The 22,812-nt window shown below is 36.9% G+C and overlaps 1 protein-coding gene across 2 annotated transcripts; it reads left to right on the forward strand.

Annotated features, from left to right (window-relative positions):
* Positions 1-630: 630 nt before the first annotated feature.
* Positions 631-22,812, forward strand: LOC306871209 (MAM domain-containing protein 2-like). Of its 2 annotated transcripts, none has more exons than XR_013784315.1 (14): positions 631-760; positions 976-1,095; positions 5,674-5,924; positions 6,522-6,606; positions 7,600-7,737; positions 7,932-8,188; positions 12,503-12,596; positions 15,916-16,062; positions 16,973-17,238; positions 18,400-18,496; positions 19,898-20,049; positions 20,149-20,402; positions 20,619-20,703; positions 22,303-22,812. XR_013784315.1 is itself a non-coding variant. In XM_079418987.1 (14 exons), the coding sequence occupies exons 1-14, from the start codon at positions 730-732 to the stop codon at positions 22,362-22,364; spliced, it is 2,043 nt and encodes a 680-aa protein (XP_079275113.1). In that variant the 5' UTR covers positions 631-729; the 3' UTR covers positions 22,365-22,812. The 2 variants fall into 2 exon arrangements, 1 of the variants encoding a protein (XP_079275113.1); XM_079418987.1 differs by having other exon boundaries at positions 19,898-20,053.

The following is a 22,812-nucleotide window of genomic DNA, read 5'->3' on the forward strand; positions in this document are numbered from 1 at the left end:
ACGTGGTATCGATACGCAAAAATGGACTTTGGCGTATATATGCTACGCGATGGGTAGGATTAGGGTTGTGGAGATGCTTATCATATGTACCCGAAAACTGCGTAGGCTATCACATGCACGCCAAACACATAACATAAGCACGCCAAAGTCCACTTTTGCATATCAATACCACGAGTTTTTGTTTTTATTTGTCGCATTTCCATGAGACCGGGCCGGCTAAAACAGATTAATTTTAATAATTGAAATATATAGCATATGCTGTAAATTAGCCTAAACACTGTTTAAACATAGGCTATACACAACTTAACTAAAATATTATTCAATTAAATTAAAATCACTAACATTTACTAAATAAACCTGCAATTGCATTCAGTTATTCGACATGCAATTCAGAAGTCACTGTTGTTTAACATGATCTTTACACTAAATGGACTATTAGAGTGATTCAACGCCATCAAAGCTGTGATTAAGTAATCTGTCAGCGATGAGCAAGAAGTAGCCTATGTCATTTCTGCAGACGCTTACACAGCGGCAAACTCCTTACCCAAAGGCGATCCATTGTCTGTTCTGAAATAGAAACCCCAGCAACCCTCCCTCCTCCCACCGTCTCTGTTCGGCTCTGCCAGAGTCAAAGCATGGAGAGTGAATGCAGCGGTCGCAGAGCTGCCGTACGCAATCTGCGTTAGTGGACCTTCACACTTACACTCCAGCATCCCTGCAACTTCAGCCATGAGTTTGCTTCACTTCTCAACCCTTCTGGGTAGGTCATCACTTTTCCCTAATGGATCATTTTATTTAGTTCGTTTGCATGCTTCTGTGCATTTATGCAAGTTTAATTTGATGCATCCTCGCATCAACGTAGACTTATTGTAGACTTTTTGCACATTTACGTCTGCTAACAGAACACTTTAAACGTCTTTAAGTCTTGCTGAGGCGTTATAGTTTACTGTCTATCTGATATAATGTCATCCTCAGCAGTCGCACTTCTAGTGCGGGCTCAGACGCAGCTTTTGCGGGGCTCTTGCAGTTTTGAGTCGGACAGCTGCGACTACACGTCTGATCCCGCTTATGCTGCCTGGAACATCAACGAGGAAGGTATGAGACACTTTCTGATTATATAGGGCTCAAGCACATTTATCTGATGCACTGCTTTGCCAGATATTCTTTTTCTGCCCTAAAAGTGTCTGGTTGTCAGAGACCATCAGTTAGACATCACTTGGATGGTTCCAAAATACCGCCGAATATTTTTTTTGTATTCTGATTGTATTCTGTTACAATGTACATGCATGTATATTTTTGGGCAGCAGCTATTTGCACTGTGTAAACAGCGATAGAGGCTATTTAACTAAGTGCAAAATAGCAATAGATGCTATTTACATTAAGTGAAAATACCTATTTACACTATGTTAAAATAGCAGGATTTTGTGCTATGTATACTACTTGTTGCAAATAGTGGCAATTATCTGCACCTCAGTATTGTAGTAAAAAAAAAAAAACAGTATGCAATAATAAAAGTGTAAATTATAATTTTAATTCAAATTATTAAATGGATGCCACCTTATTGGGACAAAAAAGCCCTCCCTACTTATACCCTAACCCTACCCGATACTTTATTTTCAACTTTTGGATTATTTCCTTAATTTTTATTGAAAATAAACGCCTTTCCGATGTGACACAAGATTTGAAAAGGGAGAAAAAAAAAGCTCGGCAAAAGGCGGGATCGAATCCGGGTAGATCGTGTCAAAAAACACAACGACACGCAATCTACCATCTGTGCCACTAGAGCTGATGCTTCAGTTGATTCTACTGTTCTTCTTCTCGTTCTTCCTGTACACCTTGATTGACAGATGTCTCGTTCAGTCAGCGATGAGTAATCTATTCCCAAACCAATGGGGCTGGCTCAAACTATACCTACCTCTTCCGGTTTGTCTGATTTGTCATTGTGTTTTCTGACTTGTTAATTTGTTTTCGGAATTGTTGTTGTGTTTTCTGAATTGTTATTTTGTTTTTTAGATTTGCATTTGTAATTTGTTATTTTGTTTTCAGAATCGTGATTTGTTTTGCACTTCTCAGCCACCGTACTATAGTTCATTCTTAGTTCTGTCATCATTTACTCACCCATGTGTTCCAAGCCCATAAAACATTGGTTAATCTCCAAAACACAAACTAAGCTATTTTAAAGAAATCCAAGAACCCGTTTCTGTCCTTCCTAAACGTTTTGGTAACCAAAATGTAGAAGATCCAAATATGTCATAAAGATGCCGTAAAAGGAATCCATGAAATTATATGATGAATTATATGATGAACAGATTTAATTGGTTAACTAAATATTTGTGTGGATTATTGTTTATATATAAATCAAATCTTACCTTTAATCCATTTATCATCTGAAGCAGAATTTCACTGGAGGAGCAGAAACCTCTCAGGTCTCATTAAAAATAACTTAATTTGTGTTTTGAAGACTAACCAAAGTCATATGGGTCTGGAATAACATCGACAAGAGGGTGAATAAATGGCACCCAAGAGGGCAGAATTTACATTTTTGTGTGCTATCCTTTTAATTCATATAAGAATCCATCTGATTTTGCTATTCTGAATTTTCATAAAACCCTTTTTTTCTAACTCCTTATTGATGGTTGGTTTGATTAACAAGATACTTTGTGCACATTGCCACAATAGGTGTTAGTATAATGTATAACTAAAATAACACTGACACTACCATTACAAATAAAACCATCAAAATGTATACTTGCACCTGCAACCACCTTTTATCAATCTTACATCTTTAAAGACATTTAAGACATTCCCAATTCAATTCTGAATGGCACAAAACTTTGATATTAAGGCACTGTGAATGTATTGAAATGCATCATTATATTTTATATAAAGGGCATAGAAAATTGCTGCCCTACTTTCTTCAGTGTTTAAGGCTTAATGGTTGCACATCTGCACTTTATTGAGGAAGCCTGCTGTGCATAACTGGACTGCCGATCCAATCTCTGTTGGTCTTATTCTGACAATTCACAACTGCTAAGAGTTGTCATAGATTATTAATTGGCCTGCAGGATGCACTCTGGACAGAGATATTTCACTCTATAGCTGCTGACAGCTGTCATGCTAGTCATTTTTCTTGTATATTTCTTGTATTTTGAATTTACTTTAATATTGCATTCAGCACAGTGAGCACTTTCCATAACCGTCTGTGCTCTGTTCTGAAAATAATTTTGTTATCATTGCTTATCTTTTATTTTTGTCCTCTGCCAAAAACTATGATGGTTAGTGAACAACTGGATGGGTTCAGCTGTTGTGGGGAAAACAGAGTAGATGCTTCTGAATGACTGTTAACCAAAGTATGATGAAGGAAGTATAATCCAGTGAAAATACGTTGTGCAGTTGTCTGGTTGACAACTGTCGCAACCTTTTGCTTGTGAAGTGAGTTTTTCCCCTTCAGGTCAATAAAAAAAGACTGGGCAACACATTTGTGTCTCTGTTTGGTTTCCTGGACAACACGAACTTTGTAGCGGAAACACAGCAGAGGTAGACTTCTTAGTTTTAGGAAAATGGAAGCACTTTGCTAAATGTTTAATGAATGGATTCAGACATTTGCCAGAAATGTATGTTATTGTTTATCTAATGCCCACTCTTTGCTTCAGTGAAAATAATTCTCAAAACCATTTAGAGTATTCACTGTATTTATTTATTACATGTACATTCAGCCAAAAATTATGTAAGAAAACATTTCCAGAAGGAGTTAAGATAAAGAGATGGAAATGGTGAGAAAGAAAGGAGAGCTGGTGACCTTGTTTCTCCAGCCATTTTCAGACAGCAGTAGAAATCATTTTAGGCCTCTGGAGATGTACAGCAGACATTCACAGAGTTCACCTCCACATTTAACCCTTCAAGTCTCAGAAGTAAATGGGTTACTTCCAGCTGCTGCAGTGAGTTGGGAGTGTGTAGCAAGAACTGCACTTTATCCTTGGCATATTTCTGTGCTAAATTACCCCTCTGATTATTATTGCCAATAAAAATGTTATTCCTGCATGGGTTGTTACTGATCTTTCATATTTTTATATTATCCTATAGCCTATATAATGTGACCAAACTTTGTTTTTTCTGGGAATGCTTTATTCTGAAAACATTTAGACTTTATTCTCATAATATTACGACTTTAACCTCATAATCTTGGATTTAAAAAAAAAAAAAATTTAACGTGGCACTAAAACGCCGTCGTAATACATAAATTCATCAGCGCAGACTAAAAAGCAAATTGGTAGAAACTAGGGCTGGTATCGATTCTGATGTCCCGATTCGATTCGCAAGCTCTCGATTTGATTCTCGATTTTTTAATTACATTCAGTGAATATAGTTTTAATACAAAAGTTATTGATATTTCTAAAAAATGAACAGTAAACATCAGTTTACAAATGGTGAATTAATGTATACAGTACACAATAGTATAGTGATCAGAGACGAGGTGTTGTTGTGTGGTGTTTGTGTCCATAAATAAAAATGGTCAGGAAACAAATAAGCATCTGTTTTCCTGGAAACTAAGTTTTTCGCTGTTGAGACCATAATGTTAATGAATTAACTTTAAAAAGCTCTGCAACTAGTTAAAGAAACATTTCCTGGAACCTTTTTACACTGTGTTATAATAAGCCAATGTAGGTCATTGACGTCAGCTCTTCCTCCAATTAGTTAGATTGTGGTTGTGATGTACATTGCCTTATGTTAGTTTTAAATGTTCAACTCTGTGTTGACCTTGTGACTATGCTAATTGTGGGTGTTGTTAACACTCTGCTTTGTGGTTTATTCTTAATCATTCCATAAAATGGGGACTCAAGTCAATAGACCTCACCAAAGACATGACTTCACCTACCTCAGAAGCTGATGTTGTGGCCGGAGAAGTGGGATATTAATGATTGGTATTCGCTCATGGACTAAATATATGAGATCTCAAAAGAGGGCCAAACCATAGTGCAGAAAATAAGTGTTTTTATAAGAGGTCGTAAAGAAAAGAGAAAAAAGGCTTCTTTTTTTTCATCTGGCACCTGGAATGAATCATCATAAGAACATCTGGAGCTATCAGAAATCACTGAAGCTAACGGCGGCAAACACACTCTTACATCATGTCTTGGTTTGATGCATATTAAACAAGAGGAAACTGGATACGTTCACAACATATATGATTACTTTACATCTGACAGCTGATATTTCTTCTTTAATAAACTGTTTAAATGTGAACGTAACCTATTTCTGTGCTCTAAACAGTCGCTCTGTTGAAGCCAGAAGATTAAATGGACTGTTAAATCAACACTTGAGTCTCCCTTGCTTGCTGTAATTGCTTGCACTTTATTTTTATAGAACCTGATACAGATCACACCCGTTTTTAGGCACACAGTTTAAAATGGTGCTTTGTCTTCTTTTAAGAAGTTTCTGTGCATTACTGATGACCCTGTGGGACCTTTATCATTTGACAGATTTGGCTTCGGACATTCTAGACGCATTGTTATAGCCTCCAATAAAAATAACACAACTGAATGTTTAAACAATCAGGAACAATTAGCTTCTTTTACATTTTTGAAGTGTTTTTGTTCTCTTCTTAAATTTATGATGTAATGCTCTTGTGTTTCTGCGCAAATGTTCTCACCGTTATGCGTCTTCTGGTTCTATTAGGCCGCTTCATCACAGCGGAGTCCTCATCTTTTGGTGAGAAAGAGAAGTATGTCCTGGTCAGCCCGCAGCTGGAGCTCAGAGACTGGAGCTGTGTGCGGTTGGTCTATCAGATCTCAGGCTCAGGCTCTCTTCAACTGCACTTGCGACCCGAGGGTGAGAACTTTGACTACACGTTATGGACGGCGGACAAACCCTCAGACAGTTGGCTCATTGCCAGCGTGGACGTTCGTAATATGTCTGGGGCTTACCAGGTATCTTCCTGACATGGCAAAGTCACTCCTGTGTTTAAATGAAAAGTGGGGAAACAAGGGGGTTGTGTATGTGATATAATGTAGTCAAGACTATTCATAGTAGACTGTTAGCTTAAAAGAGGGTTTGAGTGGAGCTGAGTGAAGAAAAGAGCCCTTTGTTAATAATACTACAGTGGATACGCCTCTCCCTTGATCAGACAAGCATTTTACTATGCTAGTAGTAATGCTGAGTTTCTGGGAATTACATTTGGAAAGAGACTCAGAGTAATACTTGGTCTTTGTAAACAAAGGAATATAGATTAACAGTTGTTACTGTATGATTTATGATCGGAAAAAAGTAAATCCATTACATTAGTTTTGACTTGAGGTGTATGATATAAACCTTCTGATATTATATTTACTCTAAAATTAGACTGTTTAAAACTAAAACTGTGTTTGATTTAATGAGTCACTGAAAGAGAGTGAAGATGCGTTATATAGTTCTCTAGGCTTTAGATAAGTGCTTTTGTCAGCTGAATAGATGGCAGTTGGTGCATATTTAACTGATACAGCCCAAACATTTTCACTTGTCTTTGTTTATCACCTCTTGATATTCAGCTATTATTTGAGGCTAAACCCAGAAGAGGAATGGGAAATAGCGTTGCTCTTTTTGAAATACACATAATCCCTGGATACTGTATAGGTGAGTCCTCTATTTTTATACTTGGGGTACACATATTATTGACCACAGCATCCTTGATGGTTTAATAAGGAAAAAATATTTGTTGTGTGAGCCTCCCATCCAATAATTGCAATAAGCTTTGTTCTTTGTAGCTTTTGATAAGAAACAAAGTCTCAGCTTTCACTAAATTAAAATGATATGTTGTTTTGATGCTCTTTAATGTGGAGTGACAGATCGCTATAACATTTCTTCTTCGCTACTAGTTACAGCACAAAATAAACATGAATGAACATCAGAGGGTATGATGAAAGAAACCGTAAAACGTAATGAAATGTATCAAGTTGGATATAAACGCCCAATCAGTGTTTCAACCACAAAAAGAGACATGAATACAAAAGCTTGTAAACACTGTCACATAAGGTGACACTTACCTCAGGAAAGACATTTAATGTCCATAAACATGTTAATTAGCTAAAACAAAAATAACTCTAGAGATGAACATTTTGCAAAATATGTTCATTATTACATATTCATTTAACTTAATCTGGTAATTGAATCAAATTAAATATTTGTCAATATATACTATATAATGCAAAATGATTGGAATTTATATAAGTAGGTTAGTAAATAAAAAAGTGATACTGACTTGCAGGAGCAATAAAAAAAAAAGTTTTCCATAATAAAAACCTTGACTTTTCCTCACCCTCATGTTGTTCCAAACCCATTCGACAATTTCATTCTAAAAATACAATAACAACAGTCCATAGCATTTATGTGCTGCTTTCCAAGTCTTCTGAAGCTATTTGATTGTTAAAAATATAATTCAATTGTTTGTTCACTCAAAATCTGGTACACACAGAAGAACATCTGAAAAAAAAGAAACTTCACACAATCCTTATTGGTTCTCATGTCTGTGGTCAACAATGTAGATGTACTTTGCAATGCCTCCGTTTTTAACTCATGAAGAACCACTGTGGTAATGCAATTAGACTTTTCTCCCATTGTCTGTTTTAGAGTGCAACTTTGAGGAGCACCACTTGTGTGGCTACAGTAATCAGTGGAATCCCAATGTGAACTGGTATGTGGGTGGGAGTTTGGCCCGGGACCCTCAGTCAAACCTTCCAGATGATCACACCATGAACAATGAGAGAGGTAACACAGACTGACAGGATAGCTTCATACTGCACAATAGGTCAAGAACTGGAATGAATCATACCAGGCACTCCACCGAGGTCATGGCTTTTCACAACCCACAATTCTCCTGGTTTGGAACTTGCTTACTCTCTCACCCTGAGGAATGTGCTTTGTGAATCTATCCTTTCTTTTATTTTTCCACTCTGAACTAGGTCACTACATGTATGTGGACTCAGTTTATGCTAAAAGGTTCCAAGAGGTGGCCAAGTTGGTGTCGCCAATGACTACCACTTCAATGGCTGGGTGCTTGTCCTTTTACTATCAAAGGGACCAAGCCATTGGGAATTTCTTCTCAGTCTTCACTAAGGACCAGCTGGGCCACTATGATGAGATATGGAGGCCTGATGTGTATGCGACAACAGATTGGAAGTTAGTGCAAGTGGATATTAAGGCACCACATCCTTTAGAGGTCAGTGAAGTTCTTCTACAAACTTTATTTGTGTCCCTGTATTGTGCAGTTTCAAGAGAGTTGGTGGTGCTTGGGGCCACAACACAATGACATAAGTGAAGCCAAAAAAGTATCTTATTCAAATATATCTTCACTTCTAATAATAAAAAAAGGAATCTTTATTTAGCTTTTCATGACAGGGAACCATTGATTACAATGGACACTATGTTCTAATATTTCATGTTCGAAATTAATCCTTAATCCTCCATCTTTAACAATATTGAAGGTACAAGTCATACATAGCATACATAAAAATCTGTCTACAAATAAGTACATATTACAAATGATGGCTTATCCAACTTTTACTGTCTCCTAGACTAATATTCATGTTTCTTATATAATGTTAAACATTAACAAGGAACAAATTCAAGAAAGGCAATAAAAATCCTAAAATGGTCATTGGATGTTAATACAATAGTATACATATTAAGTAAAAAAAATAAAAATCAATAAAATGCATGCATGTCAAATCCATTTTGTTTCCATTAGAGAGCAGCAATCTGTGAAACAGATGTGCAACCGTCATTGCACTGTTGGTGTCCCGAGTTTGAATCCCGGCTTGTGGACCTTTTCCAATCCCGCCCCTCTCTCTCTCACTTCACTTCCTGTTGTTACACTGTCTTAACTAAATAAAGGCAAAAACAAATCTTAAAAAAAAGAAAATAAGAATCTGTTTTAAACAAATTTTGCTGTCATCAAGTTGGGTATCACATTAAATAATCACATATATACTATAAATCACACAAATCTCTTTTAAGTAAAATAAAACACAAATATGTTATTCTTAGACAGGAAATGCACTTTCTTTACATCTTTTTGCGCATGTACAGTATGCTGTGCATTCACATGTTGACACTATCCATATGTAAGCTTTCGTTTAGAACATGGTATGTCTACTTAATATATCTTACAGGTTTTAACTACCCACAATATACTCAAGTCATTTGCAAATACACTTCCCGGCTTAAGAGCTGTCTTAACAAGACTAGCACCTATTTATAAAAGGGGCCTTCTTTTATTCCATGGTTAACATATAGAAGACGCTGTGCAGAGTTATGTCATATCATAGATGGCAAGTTTTAGTCAAACAATATGAAATAATGTCCTATAAAGGGTTCTTTACACCCTCTGTATAAATATATTTCGAACTCCAGTAGATGAATGGCTAACACTTTTGCAATTATTTTCAATAATAGCAGTAGCTATAACATTATTTCATGTACATTCAGGTAGTTATTGAATGTCACTACCTTAGACTAATATTCATATTATGACATTTGTAACTAATTGGAATAAACACAACCATTCAAAAGTTTGGGGTTGGTAAGATTTTTTAAAATGTTTTTGAAAGAAGACTCTTATACTCACCACGGCTGCTTTTATTTAATCAAAAATACAATAAATTAATATTTGGAAATTTTATTACAACTTAAAATATAAAATGAAAATTAATTTTGAAATAACTTTTCTATTTTAGTATAATTAAGTCTAAGTCTTAATGTAACCTTCCATCAATTTAATGCATGCTTGCTAAATAGAAATATTAATTTCTTAAAAAACAAAAAAAAAACTAATCGTCCCCAAACTGTTCAAAATTTTGGGGGTTTTAACTTATGTTTTTCATATATATATAGATAGATAATTTTATATATAGATATCTATATATTAGTGCTGTCCAACGATTAATCATGATTAATTGCATTCAAAATAAAAGTTTTTGTTTACATAATAAATGTATGCATACGGTGTTTATTTATTATGTATATATAAATACACACAGTATATATTTTGACAATATTTACATGTATATACATTTATATTATTATATTTGATATATGTAAAATTATTTAACATAAACATAACATATGTTTCTTAAATATTTACATGCATGTGTTTGTATTTATATATATACATAATAAATATACACAGTACACACTCATATACAGTGGGTACGGAAAGTATTCAGACCCCCTTAAATTTTTCACTCTTTGTTATATTGCACCCATTTGCTAAAATCATTTGTTCATTTTTTTCCTCATTAATGTACACACAGCACCCCATATTGACAGAAAAACACAGAATTGTTGACATTTTTGCAGATTTATTAAAAAAGAAAAACTGAAATAAATCACATGGTCCTAAGTATTCAGACCCTTTGCTCAGTATTTAGTAGAAGCACCCTTTTGATCTAATACAGCCATGAGTCTTTTTGGGAAAGATGCATCAAGTTTTTCACACCTGGATTTGGGGATCCTCTGCCATTCCTCCTTGCAGATCCTCTCCAGTTCTGTCAGGTTGGATGGTAAACGTTGGTGGACAGCCATTTTTAGGTCTCTCCAGAGATGCTCAATTGGGTTTAAGTCAGGGCTCTGGCTGGGCCATTCAAGAACAGTCACGGAGTTGTTGTGAAGCCACTCCTTCGTTATTTTAGCTGTGTGCTTAGGGTCATTGTCTTGTTGGAAGGTAAACCTTCGGCCCAGTCTGAGGTCCTGAGCACTCTGGAGAAGGTTTTCGTCCAGGATATCCATGTACTTGGTCACATTCATCTTTCCTTCGATTGCAACCAGTCGTCCTGTCCCTGCAGCTGAAAAACACCCCCACAGCATGTTGCTGCCACCACCATGCTTCACTGTTGGGACTGTATTGGACAGGTGATGAGCAGTGCCTGGTTTTCTCCACACATACCGCTTAGAATTAAGGCCAAAAAGTTCTATCTTGGTCTCATCAGACCAGAGAATCTTATTTCTCACCATCTTGTGGTCCTTCAGGTGTTTTTTTGTGTCTTGCACTGAGGAGAGGCTTCCGTCGGGCCACTCTGCCATAAAGCCCCGACTGGTGGAGGGCTGCAGTGATGGTTGACTTTCTACAAATTTCTCCCATCTCCCGACTGCATCTCTGGAGGTCAGCCACAGTGATCTTTGGGTTCTTCTTTACCTCTCTCACCAAGGTTCTTCTAGCTCAGTTTGGCCGGACAGCCAGCTCTAGGAAGGGTTCTGGTCGTCCCAAACGTCTTCCATTTAAGGATTATGGAGGCCACTGTGCTCTTAGGAACCTTAAGTACAGCAGAATTTTTTTGTAACCTTGGCCAGATCTGTGCCTTACCACAATTCTGTCTCTGAGCTCTTCAGGCAATTCCTTTGACCTCATGATTCTCATTTGCTCTGACATGCACTGTGAGCTGTAAGGTCTTATATAGACAGGTGTGTGGCTTTCCTAATCAAGTCCAGTCAGTATAATCAAACACAGCTGGACTCAAATGAAGGTGTAGAACCATCTCAAGGATGATCCGAAGAAATGGACAGTACCTGAGTTAAATATATGAGTGTCACAGCAAAGGGTCTGAATACTTAGGACCATGTGATATTTCAGTTTTTCTTTTTTAATAAATCTGCAAAAATGTCAACAATTCTGTGTTTTCTGTCAATATGGGGTGCTGTGTGTACATTAATGAGGAAAAAAAATTAACTTAAATGATTTTAGCAAATGGCTGCAATATAACAAAGAGTGAAAGATTGAAGGGGGTCTGAATACTTTCCGTACCCACTGTATTATGTAAACAAAAACTTTTATTTGGATGTGATTAATCGCTATTAATAATTTGACAGCACTAAATATATATATTTAAATATTACAAATTGTATATATGTAACATTAAGTAGCCTATTATATTTATAGTGTTAATGAGAAATGACAGCTATTAGGCCATGTTGTTTTGTACAATTAGCAAAATCCTCAATGAGTAGTCAAAACTGTACTCATTTGTTGTAACTAAAACAAGTATAGATAGTTCTATTGAAAACAGGCCTTATAAATCTGATCTAAACTCCTCTGATTATTAACTGTAACAATGGTAATTGATATCTTTAGTAATTTCCAAATGTAGTTCAACGAGTGATATATTTTCGACTATACATAACATAGTCTCTGTTCTGCAGAGAAAAGAGTGTTTATTTTGCATCTGTAGGAATAAACATAAAGTGAAGAGCTAGCACTGTGGCTGCCATGTTTGAGTGTGAGCAGCCAACTCTGGGAGACCATGTAAATAATGAGAGTAGGAGTGTGTGTGGAGTCTGGAGATTCTCTCCAGCAGAGTTCACTGTCTGAAGTGTTACTAATGCCTTTGAACCTGATAGTGTTTTTGTATTACATTTACGCTTACAAACTAAATCCATTTTAAACTTTTTGGTTTTCCAAATGAATCAATTAATTTGTGCAACTTTGTTCCCTTCATGTTGGGCACTCAATTTAGATTGATTGGTGTGTTTGGCTTGCTAGGTGGTGTTTGAGGTGGCATTCAACAGTCCTCGTGGTGGCTATGTTGCTTTGGATGACATTTCTTTCTCTCCAGAGTTTTGCCACACAGAGACAGGTCAGTGCTGTTCTGTTACATAATAAGCACTAACACGCTTTATGCAACTGTGCATAATCCCAAATAACACAATACAGCTGTTTACAGAGCTTGAAAACCACTAGCAAGTTTTATGGTTTCTTTTCAACAGGCACTGTAACTTTCTGAACATATGTTAACTCTTTTGTAGACATGTCTTTTTAATTGGGGCTATGGAAACATACTGTATTCTGTACTGATGTTTCTATTGCTTAAGTACTTTTTTACCATGCTTATTAGGCTGTGAAGAATCAAAATATCTGTGCTGTTCAATTATTTGGTGTACAATTGGGATAAACAATCCTCAGAGTAAAAGGATATTTTTTTCTCACGGCATTATTCTTAAACGTGTTTATGGCTATAGACTGCAAATTCCTGATCTGTAATGTTATTACATGAAATATTTAGATTGATTTTGAGGTCATTTAATGACAATTTGTATCTATTTTATGCTTTGGCCAATTTGTGGCTAATTCGTATGAATTTGTACAATCTCATTTCTACATTTCTACAACTGCTTACAATCCTCTGATGCTAATGTTTAGGTGTGGGGTTTGGGTTGGACATTCATGGTTAATGTTTTTCTAAAAATCATACTTTTCATACAATTATCACTGTACAAATTCATTGGAAATTGCCATCTCATAAAATAGTTCCCTTTCAGTCAGTCATGTTGATGTTATATTGACACTGACATTTGGTGTTTCCCTTGGGAGCCCCACTCACCTCTGAGTAGTAAAAAACAGGCCAATGAGACATTGGCGAGTGGAATTTGCATGCCCAGCCACTCCTCCATGCACATGGGCGTATAAGGAAGTGCCGTGCATCCATGTATTCAGATTTTTACTAAGGAGCCAAATGGTTGCTGTTATATGCGCTTCTCGATTTCTCCAATCATCGGGAAATTCTCTTTGCTGGACACTTCTGTTTACAGCGCATTCAGCTGTGTTTTGCCAGTAATATCATGGTTAAGTGGGAGCTCTTCTGCCAGGCCAGTCCTCACGGACCTTCCACTCCTCCATGACGTTGCTTGCCATCATACACTCGAAGGAGATTGCTGGGCCATCTTGCGGCAATCTGACTATTTTTTTTGAGGCTCCGGAGGAGGATCAGATGCCGATTGACATCTGAGGGATGAGGTAATTCAGAGGACGATGACTCAGCTTAGCTTCCTCCTTCTGGGAGGACATCTCTGGCTCAAACTTGCTGAGATGACGGACACTGACAAGGCTTGCTTTCTTGACGCCCCCATCTCTCAGGCTGGCCTTTTCAGTGACACTGTTGAGGACCTTGTGCAGCAGTTCTTGGCAGTCCAGAAGCAAAAGGAGGCCATCAAGCATATCTTGCCTCGGAAAGATACCGCTGCCAGCAGGCCGCCAAGGGGCTGGCGTCCAGTCTAGTTGGGGCTTCAGGTTAACTGGGAAAAGAGCAAGCTCTGCTTGTTGAACTTGTGACAGCCAAGCTCACGAACGAAGAAGGTAGTTTCTGAAATACCGCTTTTAAAAACAAATTCAGGACCAAGAGACAAAGAACTATGGGTTCAGAGACTTCGAGAAGAATATTTAGCTCTCATAAAGTATGTTGAAAATAACAAAGCAGCTGACAATGATTGGTTCCGTCTAGAGTCCAACAAAGAGGGCACAAGGTGGTTTGGAAAATGCTGGTATATTCACGAGCTTCTCAAATATGAATTTGACATGGAATTTGATATTCCAGTTACATATCCAGCCACAAGCTCACGAACGAGTCAGTGCTGAACTCCTGAAACTTGTTCAATGGAAAACAGAGGTTCCATTGAAAAAAATTCAGAGGCTCCTGGGGGATATGGCATCTGCAGCTGCGGTGGCGCTGCTCGGATTGATGCATATGAGACAGTTTCAGCACTGGTTACATGTCCTGAGTCCTGAGATGGGCATGGCGCCGTGGCGCTCTCTGGGTTCATGTCACATTGAGTTGATGCCAGACTTTCAGTCCTTGGTCGGACCTTCCTTTTCTATGGGCGGGAGTGCCCTTAGAACAAGTGTCCAGGCATGTTATTGTTTTGTGCATACTGTGTGCAATGAGCATACAGCCTTGCAGTGGCACATCAACTGCTTCGACTTGTTGGCAGTGCTGCTGACCAGGCTCAGTACTTGTGTTGCATTCCCATTGGTCAGCCCCTGTACGGAGCTCAGTGCCCCACATATATTATAGTGATTCCCTTCGGGTGATCCCTTGAGTGTTCCTTTCACAGAATGGTTTCCCTCTTGGTAAACCTATGTCTTCCCATAGACAGAGTTGCTTCTGTCCAGTTTTTGCATTAGACTCTTCCCCCTCCAGTTGAGGTCTACTGCAGAAACTCCATATGTAGTACTGCCTTCTTGGTCAGTCCATATTTGTACTCTCCACATGCTGCCTCCCAGGATGTGGCCTCTGTAGTGTCCTTCACTGCATGGACTTAGGTATGCTTCCCCAGTGTAATACATCTGGTTGTGACTGTACCAACAGCTCTTTCAACTATTGTGAAAGTGCGGAATTTCTCTTTCCTGTAGGAAACTTTTCACAACTATTTGTGATCCCAACCAAATGAAAGGTTCTCTGGCTCACAACAGGGCACTGGGTATGATGTGGAATTCCAGCTGTTACTTGGCATGCTTGTACCTGCCAACATCTGCATCACCAGATCTCGTAACACATATAAGTGGTTGTGGCGCTTTCCATATGGAGCCCAAACATTAATAAGGCTGAAAGTGACTGACTGAAAGGGAATGTCTCGGTCACATATGTAAACCTGTTTCCCTGAATGAGGGAACAGAGACATCATGCAAGCCAAACCTAAATGAGTGGATACACACCACCTCCTTATATACCCGTCTGAGTGGCTGGGCATGCAATTTCCACTCACCAATTCTCATTGACCTGTTTTTTACTACTCAGATGTGACTGGGGTTCCCAAGGGAAACCCCAAATGTCAGTGTCAATGTAACATCTCAAGGGTTACATATGTAACTTAGACGTTACATTTTCCTGTGATCAAATTATGTTGCTCCACCAATATTTAATAACAAGAAATTTATTTTCCAACATAATTTACATATTTTTTAGACAAAAAGAAGTAATTTTTTCTAACAGGGGCCTTCAGCGTTACAATCAACGACCCAAAAAAGCCCCACATTGCTGTTTAAAGGGGAATTTTGTTGTTGTCATGTTATGTAGCAACCACACTGACATTCCATTTAGTCAGCAGTTACATTTTACAGAAAATCTGCCTTTGTGGGAGATGTTCATGATGTGAGTTAACTTCATGTGCCTCATGTTCCAGAGCCAGCGTTTGACCCCTCTGTGGCAAACTGTGACTTTGAGGAGGGCCTGTGTCAGTATTATCAGGAACAGACTGGAGGTTCGGTGTGGAACAGGGTCTCTGTGAAACCAAATGTTTACCGCATCGGGGATCACACTACAGGCACTGGTGCGAAGTGAGACTGTTCTTTTCATCAATTCACCAAATTTGTGGAATCTGGCTTAAAAAAATGTGTACAAGCCTGATGAAGAAATTTTTAATCATACTTTTAGACTCTTTTTATAAAAATAGAGTCTAATTTATGTAAATATCATACATTTACATCACATACTATATATATGATATTTTTTATGTGCATTTGACACAATTAAGTTCAATGTTATGGAGCTGTTTTAATCAGTGAGATTCCTACAACTTCCTATATGTATATGTATATTTATTTAATTTTAATTAAATCAGTTTTCATAGTGAATAACTATTAAATGAATAGTTAAATACCCCAAAATCAAGATACACTCATTTGATTAAAAAATGTAGATGAGTTTGTTTTTTCAACAGAACAGATTTGGAGAAAGTTAGCATTACATCACTTGCTCACCAGTGGATCCCCTGATGTGAACGGGTGCTGTCAGAGTTTTTACAGCTGAAAAAAGCATCACAATTTCACTGAAGAAACTGAAAGAAACTCCTAAATGATGGATCTGTTTATTACAAATACGCAGCTATTCACTTCACAAGACATTAATTGATGGACTGGAGTCGTGTGAATTTCTTGTGGATTATTGTGATGTTTTTATCAACTGTTTGGGCTGTTATTCTGACGGCACCCATTCACTGCAGAGGATCCAAAATTTCTCCAAATCTGTTCTAATGAAGAAACAAATTCATATAGCCTACATGAGGATGACAACATTTTCAGCAACTTTAAATTTTTGGGTTAACTATTCCTTTAATATGATAGAAGAGGAAATCTTAAGGAATAAAAAAGTTACAAAATAAGATAACATTCATAAAATCATTTATTTCACTGATGATTTATGACTTATAAATCTTTCATGTCTGTCCATTACATGCACAGGGTCATTTCTACTGGCCAACACTCGTCATACCTCTCGTTCAGGGTATGTGGGCCGTCTTTTTGGACCGTCCCTACCAGGGAACCATAAATACTGCCTCAGGTTCTACTATGCCCTGCATGGCTTCATGAAAATAGATAATGCTCTAGCTCTCTATGTCTATGATGAAAACACCAAAGCTCAGGAGAAAATCTGGACCGTGTCTGAGAGGTCTAAAGATGTTTGGACAGAGGTGGAAATCACATATCTAAAGCCCATGCCTACTAAGGTAAGTGTAAAATGAATGGCTTGTTGTTAAATATGAGTTTCTTCAAGGCTGGGTTGTGTGCATGATAATGACTAATTTTAATTTATTTCACTATTCAGTAGAGTATGATATTGTTTTTATTACTTTGTTTTTGTGTACACCACCCTTTGGGGTCAGGAACATTTAAAATAAATAGATAAATAAATTAGTACTTTTATTCAGCAAGTATGCATTAAATTGATCAAACATGTCAGTAAAGACTTTATATACACAATACTGCCATTTCAAGAACATCCTGTTCTCTTGAACTTTCTGTTTATCAAAGAATCCTGAAAATAAATGATCATGGTTTCCATAAAAATATTAATCAGCAGAACTGTTTTTAACATTGATAAAAATAAGAAACGTTTGTTGAACATCAAATAAGCATATCATAATGATTTCTGAAGGATCATGTGACACTGAAAACTACAGTGATGGGTACAGAAAATTCACTTTTGCCATCTCAGGAATTTTTCAAATTATATTAAATATTTAAAATATATTTATATTTAAATATGATTTCAATTCATATATAAATATATTTAATATAATATATTTTTATATTTAAAATATATTCAAATAGAAAACCGTTACAACATAAAGGTTTAAGTGTTCTTCAGATTATAGGTGAAAGAAGTAGTGTCCTGAAAGATAAGCACAAATTAAGTTTTAATACTTTTTTGTTTTAGTAAAGTATTTTCTTGTCATTTCCAAATGATAAGCCGTAACGAATCTTTTATTGAACTTTGGGTCACCCCGTGTGTGAAATCCTTTTGTAATCTCAGGGATAATAAGTGAAGCGCAAGCCTCTTTTTAATGGAGTGTCTGTCTACAGGCAAACCACATCAAAACCCCATTAATAGCATGTCCATTTGTCTAATATTTTGTGCCTCCTCCAAATGTCAAAGCAATTTATGAGAAAAACCACAAAAAAATCAAGTTTTAAAATTAGGTCTGTACTGTAAATGTTAAGGACAAATTACATGGGTTATTTGCATTGTCTTTTAAAATAACTTTTAGTTAATGTTTAATAGACATTTTTGTTTTGTTTTTGGGTAAAATGATGACGTACTAGACCATGTTCTTCCATATTTGAACTATTTGTCATTATGGACATTTTTATCTTAACTTCCCTTTAAGGTAGCATTTGTCAGCATCTGCAGAAACTTCTGGGACTGTGGGCTTGTTTCTCTCGATGACATCTCAGTGACCCTTGGAGACTGCCGGGTTGCTACAGGTACTTCTGCCTTTTTGACAATGAGAAATAGCCCTATTCAGATGGTAATTGTATTACATGATGTAAGTTTTTTACAGGGTGCTTTATCACTCTTTATCACTCGCTCTCACCGCCCACAAGACAATTCCTGACTGAATCACCTACTGTTTTTTAACAAACACCAGGGTCATGTGGTACTGTCCACATCCAGATCTTTGAATTTCAAAGCAGAAATGATTCCAAAAGGCATTTGGAAATCCTTTTTGACTACTGTCAAGTGCCATTTGGACGCACTGTGTGGTATTATGTGTATTTTTAGTACAATGGAGGCTTGTATTGTAAATCTTTGAAATTCTTCACATGAAGGTTCGTGGCTGCTTCACTGCAGTGAGACAGTAAACAATCAAACTGCATAAACTATTGAAATGGGCCACTATCTATCTGTATGTACATACAAATATTAATTTTTATTTTACTTTTAGGACTATATTATCAGGGGGATATACTGATAATATAGCCCTAAAAGTAAAATATAAATTAATGTTGATAAAGAACATGTGATTTTTTTATTTTGAGAAGCAAATTCAAATCCTGAACTCTATGATCTGAATGTATGAATATGTATGATCTAACTAAAACTATATATACAAAAATGTTTTTGTTAATTTATATAAACCTTAAATGAAATAATATAAATATTAGATGAACATTTAAAATGTTTGCCTTTGCAACTAAATGAAATAAAACAAGTTTTAACTGTTTAAGTTCTAAGTACTAAAATCACTAAAACGAAACTGAAATAAAAATAAATTAAACACTATACTAAAACTCAAACTTAAAGCAGTGATTTTATCATAGTGGAGCTATAAGAAACATTCACTGTCTCATAAATTTATTGTGTGCATATTTCCAGATGCTCACTTAAATGGAGAACAACTAAAATATTATGTGTGCTTTTCTATTCAAAGAAGCATGAAGAAATGTTTTGCGTGGATAGGTATTTGGTTCTCTGACATACATGGGTTTGTCTAAAACTGTCCCCATATTTAGAATTGTCCAAAGGATAACACGGTGTTTGACCCAGTTGTGTTGCTTTTATGGGAGTAAAACCCATGACTTGAAAAAGATTTAAGTAGTTGATTGTTCTAATAAAGAGTAAACTGTATTACTTACAGGTTGCTTGGCAGAAGTTTCTTGTCAGTTGTGAGCACGTTTTAAACAATGTGGCTTAGGAAATGGGCAAGGCCCTTGCCTAAGTTTCTTAAATATTCTTTTTATAGACATATATTCCATGGCAATGGAGAACATCTGCCCTCACAAACATAGACATTAAATGGGCAGTGCCGGCTGTGGTGGACAGAAATAGACAAGCTTTTAACCATTTCAAAGCCTAATATGGTGGAACTTTGGTGCTCTGTTTAGGCCCCTTGAATCCACCTCCTGGACATTGTAACTTTGAAACTGGGGACTGCGGATATACCCAGAAAAAGAAAGCTAAAAAAGGACAATGGTTACGGATCAGGGGACATACACCCACGTCTTACACAGGACCCAAGGGGGATCACACCTTAGGGGTAGGTGAGTCAAATTTATGCTTCAGCATGAAATGCTTTATTAACATTGCTGATGTAATGAGACAGCGTATGCTGAGTCTTTCCTGCTCTGATTTCAAGGCTACTACATGTACATTGAGGCGTCTTACATGTTACCCAAGCAGTCGGCCAGGCTCATGTCCACCGAGCTGAGGGGTTCAGTTGGACCTCAGTGTCTGATCTTCTTCTACCACATGTATGGCTCAGGGACAGGAACTCTTAATGTCCTGCTGCAAAAGGGGGACAGGGAGAGATTGCTTTGGACAAGACAAGGAGAACAAAGTGTGTCCTGGATGAAGGCCATGGTGGATTACGAGTGTTACACAAGGCACTGGGTTAGAGACACACTCTTACTCCCTTTGTTGTTGAAAAATGCCTTTGAAATACATCTTTTATAATGTCGAAGTACATCAAAGTAACCATTTGATTGCTAAGATAACGGTACTTGAGGTGCCATGAAACTGATGGAGTGTCGCTATGAATATTACCGTGTTACGTTTTTGCATGTAAAAAGTCACTGAAAGGTTTAATGTCTCTCTAATTGTTTGCAGATTATATTTGAAGCTATCAGAGGATCCTCAATAAGGAGTGACATTGCAATCGATGATATTGTGTTTAAAAAGGGACCGTGCAATGGTGAGTGAACAGTTTAGGACCAAAAATATATTTTAAATTTTTCAGAGTTAAAGTTGGATGGCATAAAAAGCTCAAGATATCTGATATTTTAAAGGAATAGTTCACCCAAAAATGAAAATTTAGCCATTTACCCTCATTTCACTCCAAACCTGTTTAGGTTTCTTTCTTATGTTGAGCACAAAAGAAGATATTTTGAAGAACCAAACAGTTGTTGGTCCCAATTGACTTCCATAGTAGGGAAATGGGGACCATCAACTGTTTAATTACAAGCATTCTTCAAAATATCCTCTTTTATGTTAACATAAGAGAGAAATTCATATAGGTTTGGAATGACATGAGGGTGAGTAAATGATGGCAAAATTTTAATTTTTGGGTGAACTGCCTCTTTAAGGGACTCGACAGTCATGAGGGTCTGCCGGGATCCTCCCTCCATCTTTTCTTGTCATACATACACACACACACACACATATATATATATATATATATATATATATATATATATATATGTATATGTATATGTGTGTGTATATATATGTAAATTGTTGTGGCAATTTTAAGAGACAAACTCACTCTTAGTCTTTAAAATGGTTTTATTCTTTGCAAAGAAGGTCAGACAGTCATACAGAAACACACAGGTCTCTGCAGAGTGTGACAACCCGGGGAGGGTGCTCCTCCACCTTATATCCACACTCTAGACACTCAAGGTCACAAGCTTACAAACCTCCCTCAGTTGTACTTTTCCATATGTGGCGAGGAAGTAAACAACATTCTACTATATCATGCTGTAAAACCCCACTCCCCTTATATTGAGGGCCCAAATAACCTTTCAGGTCACTAACATACATCTGGCCCGTCTCCCACTGGTCCAGTTTTTCGCCCAACACCCTCCTGTGGACCCCCCTTGTCGTCCATACATCTTAGGCTAAAATCCCCAGACCCTTTTCCTTCTACACAGCCATACCAAAAAATGTTTTGCACTACATAAACATACGAGAATCAACATAAAATTAATTTTCTTCAACAATATGTATATATACAACATACATTTTTTGTAGAAATATATATATATTTTTTTTAACTTTTTTTTTTCAATACTTTGACTAATAAGATAAGATTAGGCAAACTAATTAAGAAATTATTCTTCAGTTTATTTATATATTGTTGTTTTATTTAACAGTTTATATTTTCAATAAATTAATAGATTAGACAAAAATGTGTTACATCATCACACGTCATGCTTTGCAATTTCAATTATCATGAATGGTTACATAATTGTCTTCTTGTGAATTGTATAGTATGTGAAGTCAAACACATAACCTGAAGGTTGAACAGGAATGCCATGCATCGCCTCATCCTCTCATTCTTTTATGTGATGTATTGCAGTAGGTTGTGTGAGGTCAGGTGACTGCACTGCAGTAACGGCAGGTGGGGGGAGCAGGTGCTTTCTTTACTGCAGATCTCACTGGGATTTGTCTCACATACTGTTACTGTAGTTATCTGAATGTGTTTACCAAGGCAGCAGTAACATGGCACCCTGTAAGACATAGAGGATGTATTTGTACATGTGCTTATACTTTTTATAACTCTCTCTTTCTCTAGATCCTGGAGACAGCATCTCATACTCAGGATTTTCTGAAAATTTTAATGAAATTGAGTACTGAGCGACGCCCAGGAATGCTGATATGTGTTTGTTTTTATTTGTGTGTCACTGGGGACGGGGAGACTGGGAGAGAGAAAAGGACATTTGTTACCTAGACTCAACAGTGTTCTGCAGAGTCTGCCCATGCATGACTACATGGAAAGACACACGCTTCATTGTTCTTTTATAGGTGGTATGATGCGTCTAGTTCTTGATATAGCCTGATATTTTTGGATCGTTGAGACAGCATTATTTTTGTGTATTAGAAAATATCAGAAAATACTTTTAATTTTTGTAATGTGTTGACATTGCTTAGCAGCACGCTGCTAGGTAGCAATAATTTCCTATTTCTATTTGCTGAGGTGAACGTTTTCTTGTTTGTTTTTACACTGATCAGTGTCCAGGGTGAAAGTTCAGGTCATGGGGTGTATACATTCTCACTCAGTGTTTCATTTATTAAACAACTTTTT

Source organism: Barbus barbus (assembly GCF_936440315.1).
Source record: "Barbus barbus genome assembly, chromosome: 6".
NCBI lineage: Eukaryota > Metazoa > Chordata > Actinopteri > Cypriniformes > Cyprinidae > Barbus > Barbus barbus.

What these genes read in the sequence shown, in the direction of transcription:
- LOC306871209 (XM_079418987.1), top strand. Translation starts at nt 730, where the DNA reads ATGAGTTTGCTTCACTTCTCAACCCTTCTGG. An exon ending in TCACTTCTCAACCCTTCTGG is followed by an intron (nt 761 to 975) that starts GTAGGTCATCAC and finishes TGTCATCCTCAG; the next exon opens with CAGTCGCACTTCTAGTGCGG. An exon ending in AATCCCTGGATACTGTATAG is followed by an intron (nt 6,607 to 7,599) that starts GTGAGTCCTCTA and finishes TGTCTGTTTTAG; the next exon opens with AGTGCAACTTTGAGGAGCAC.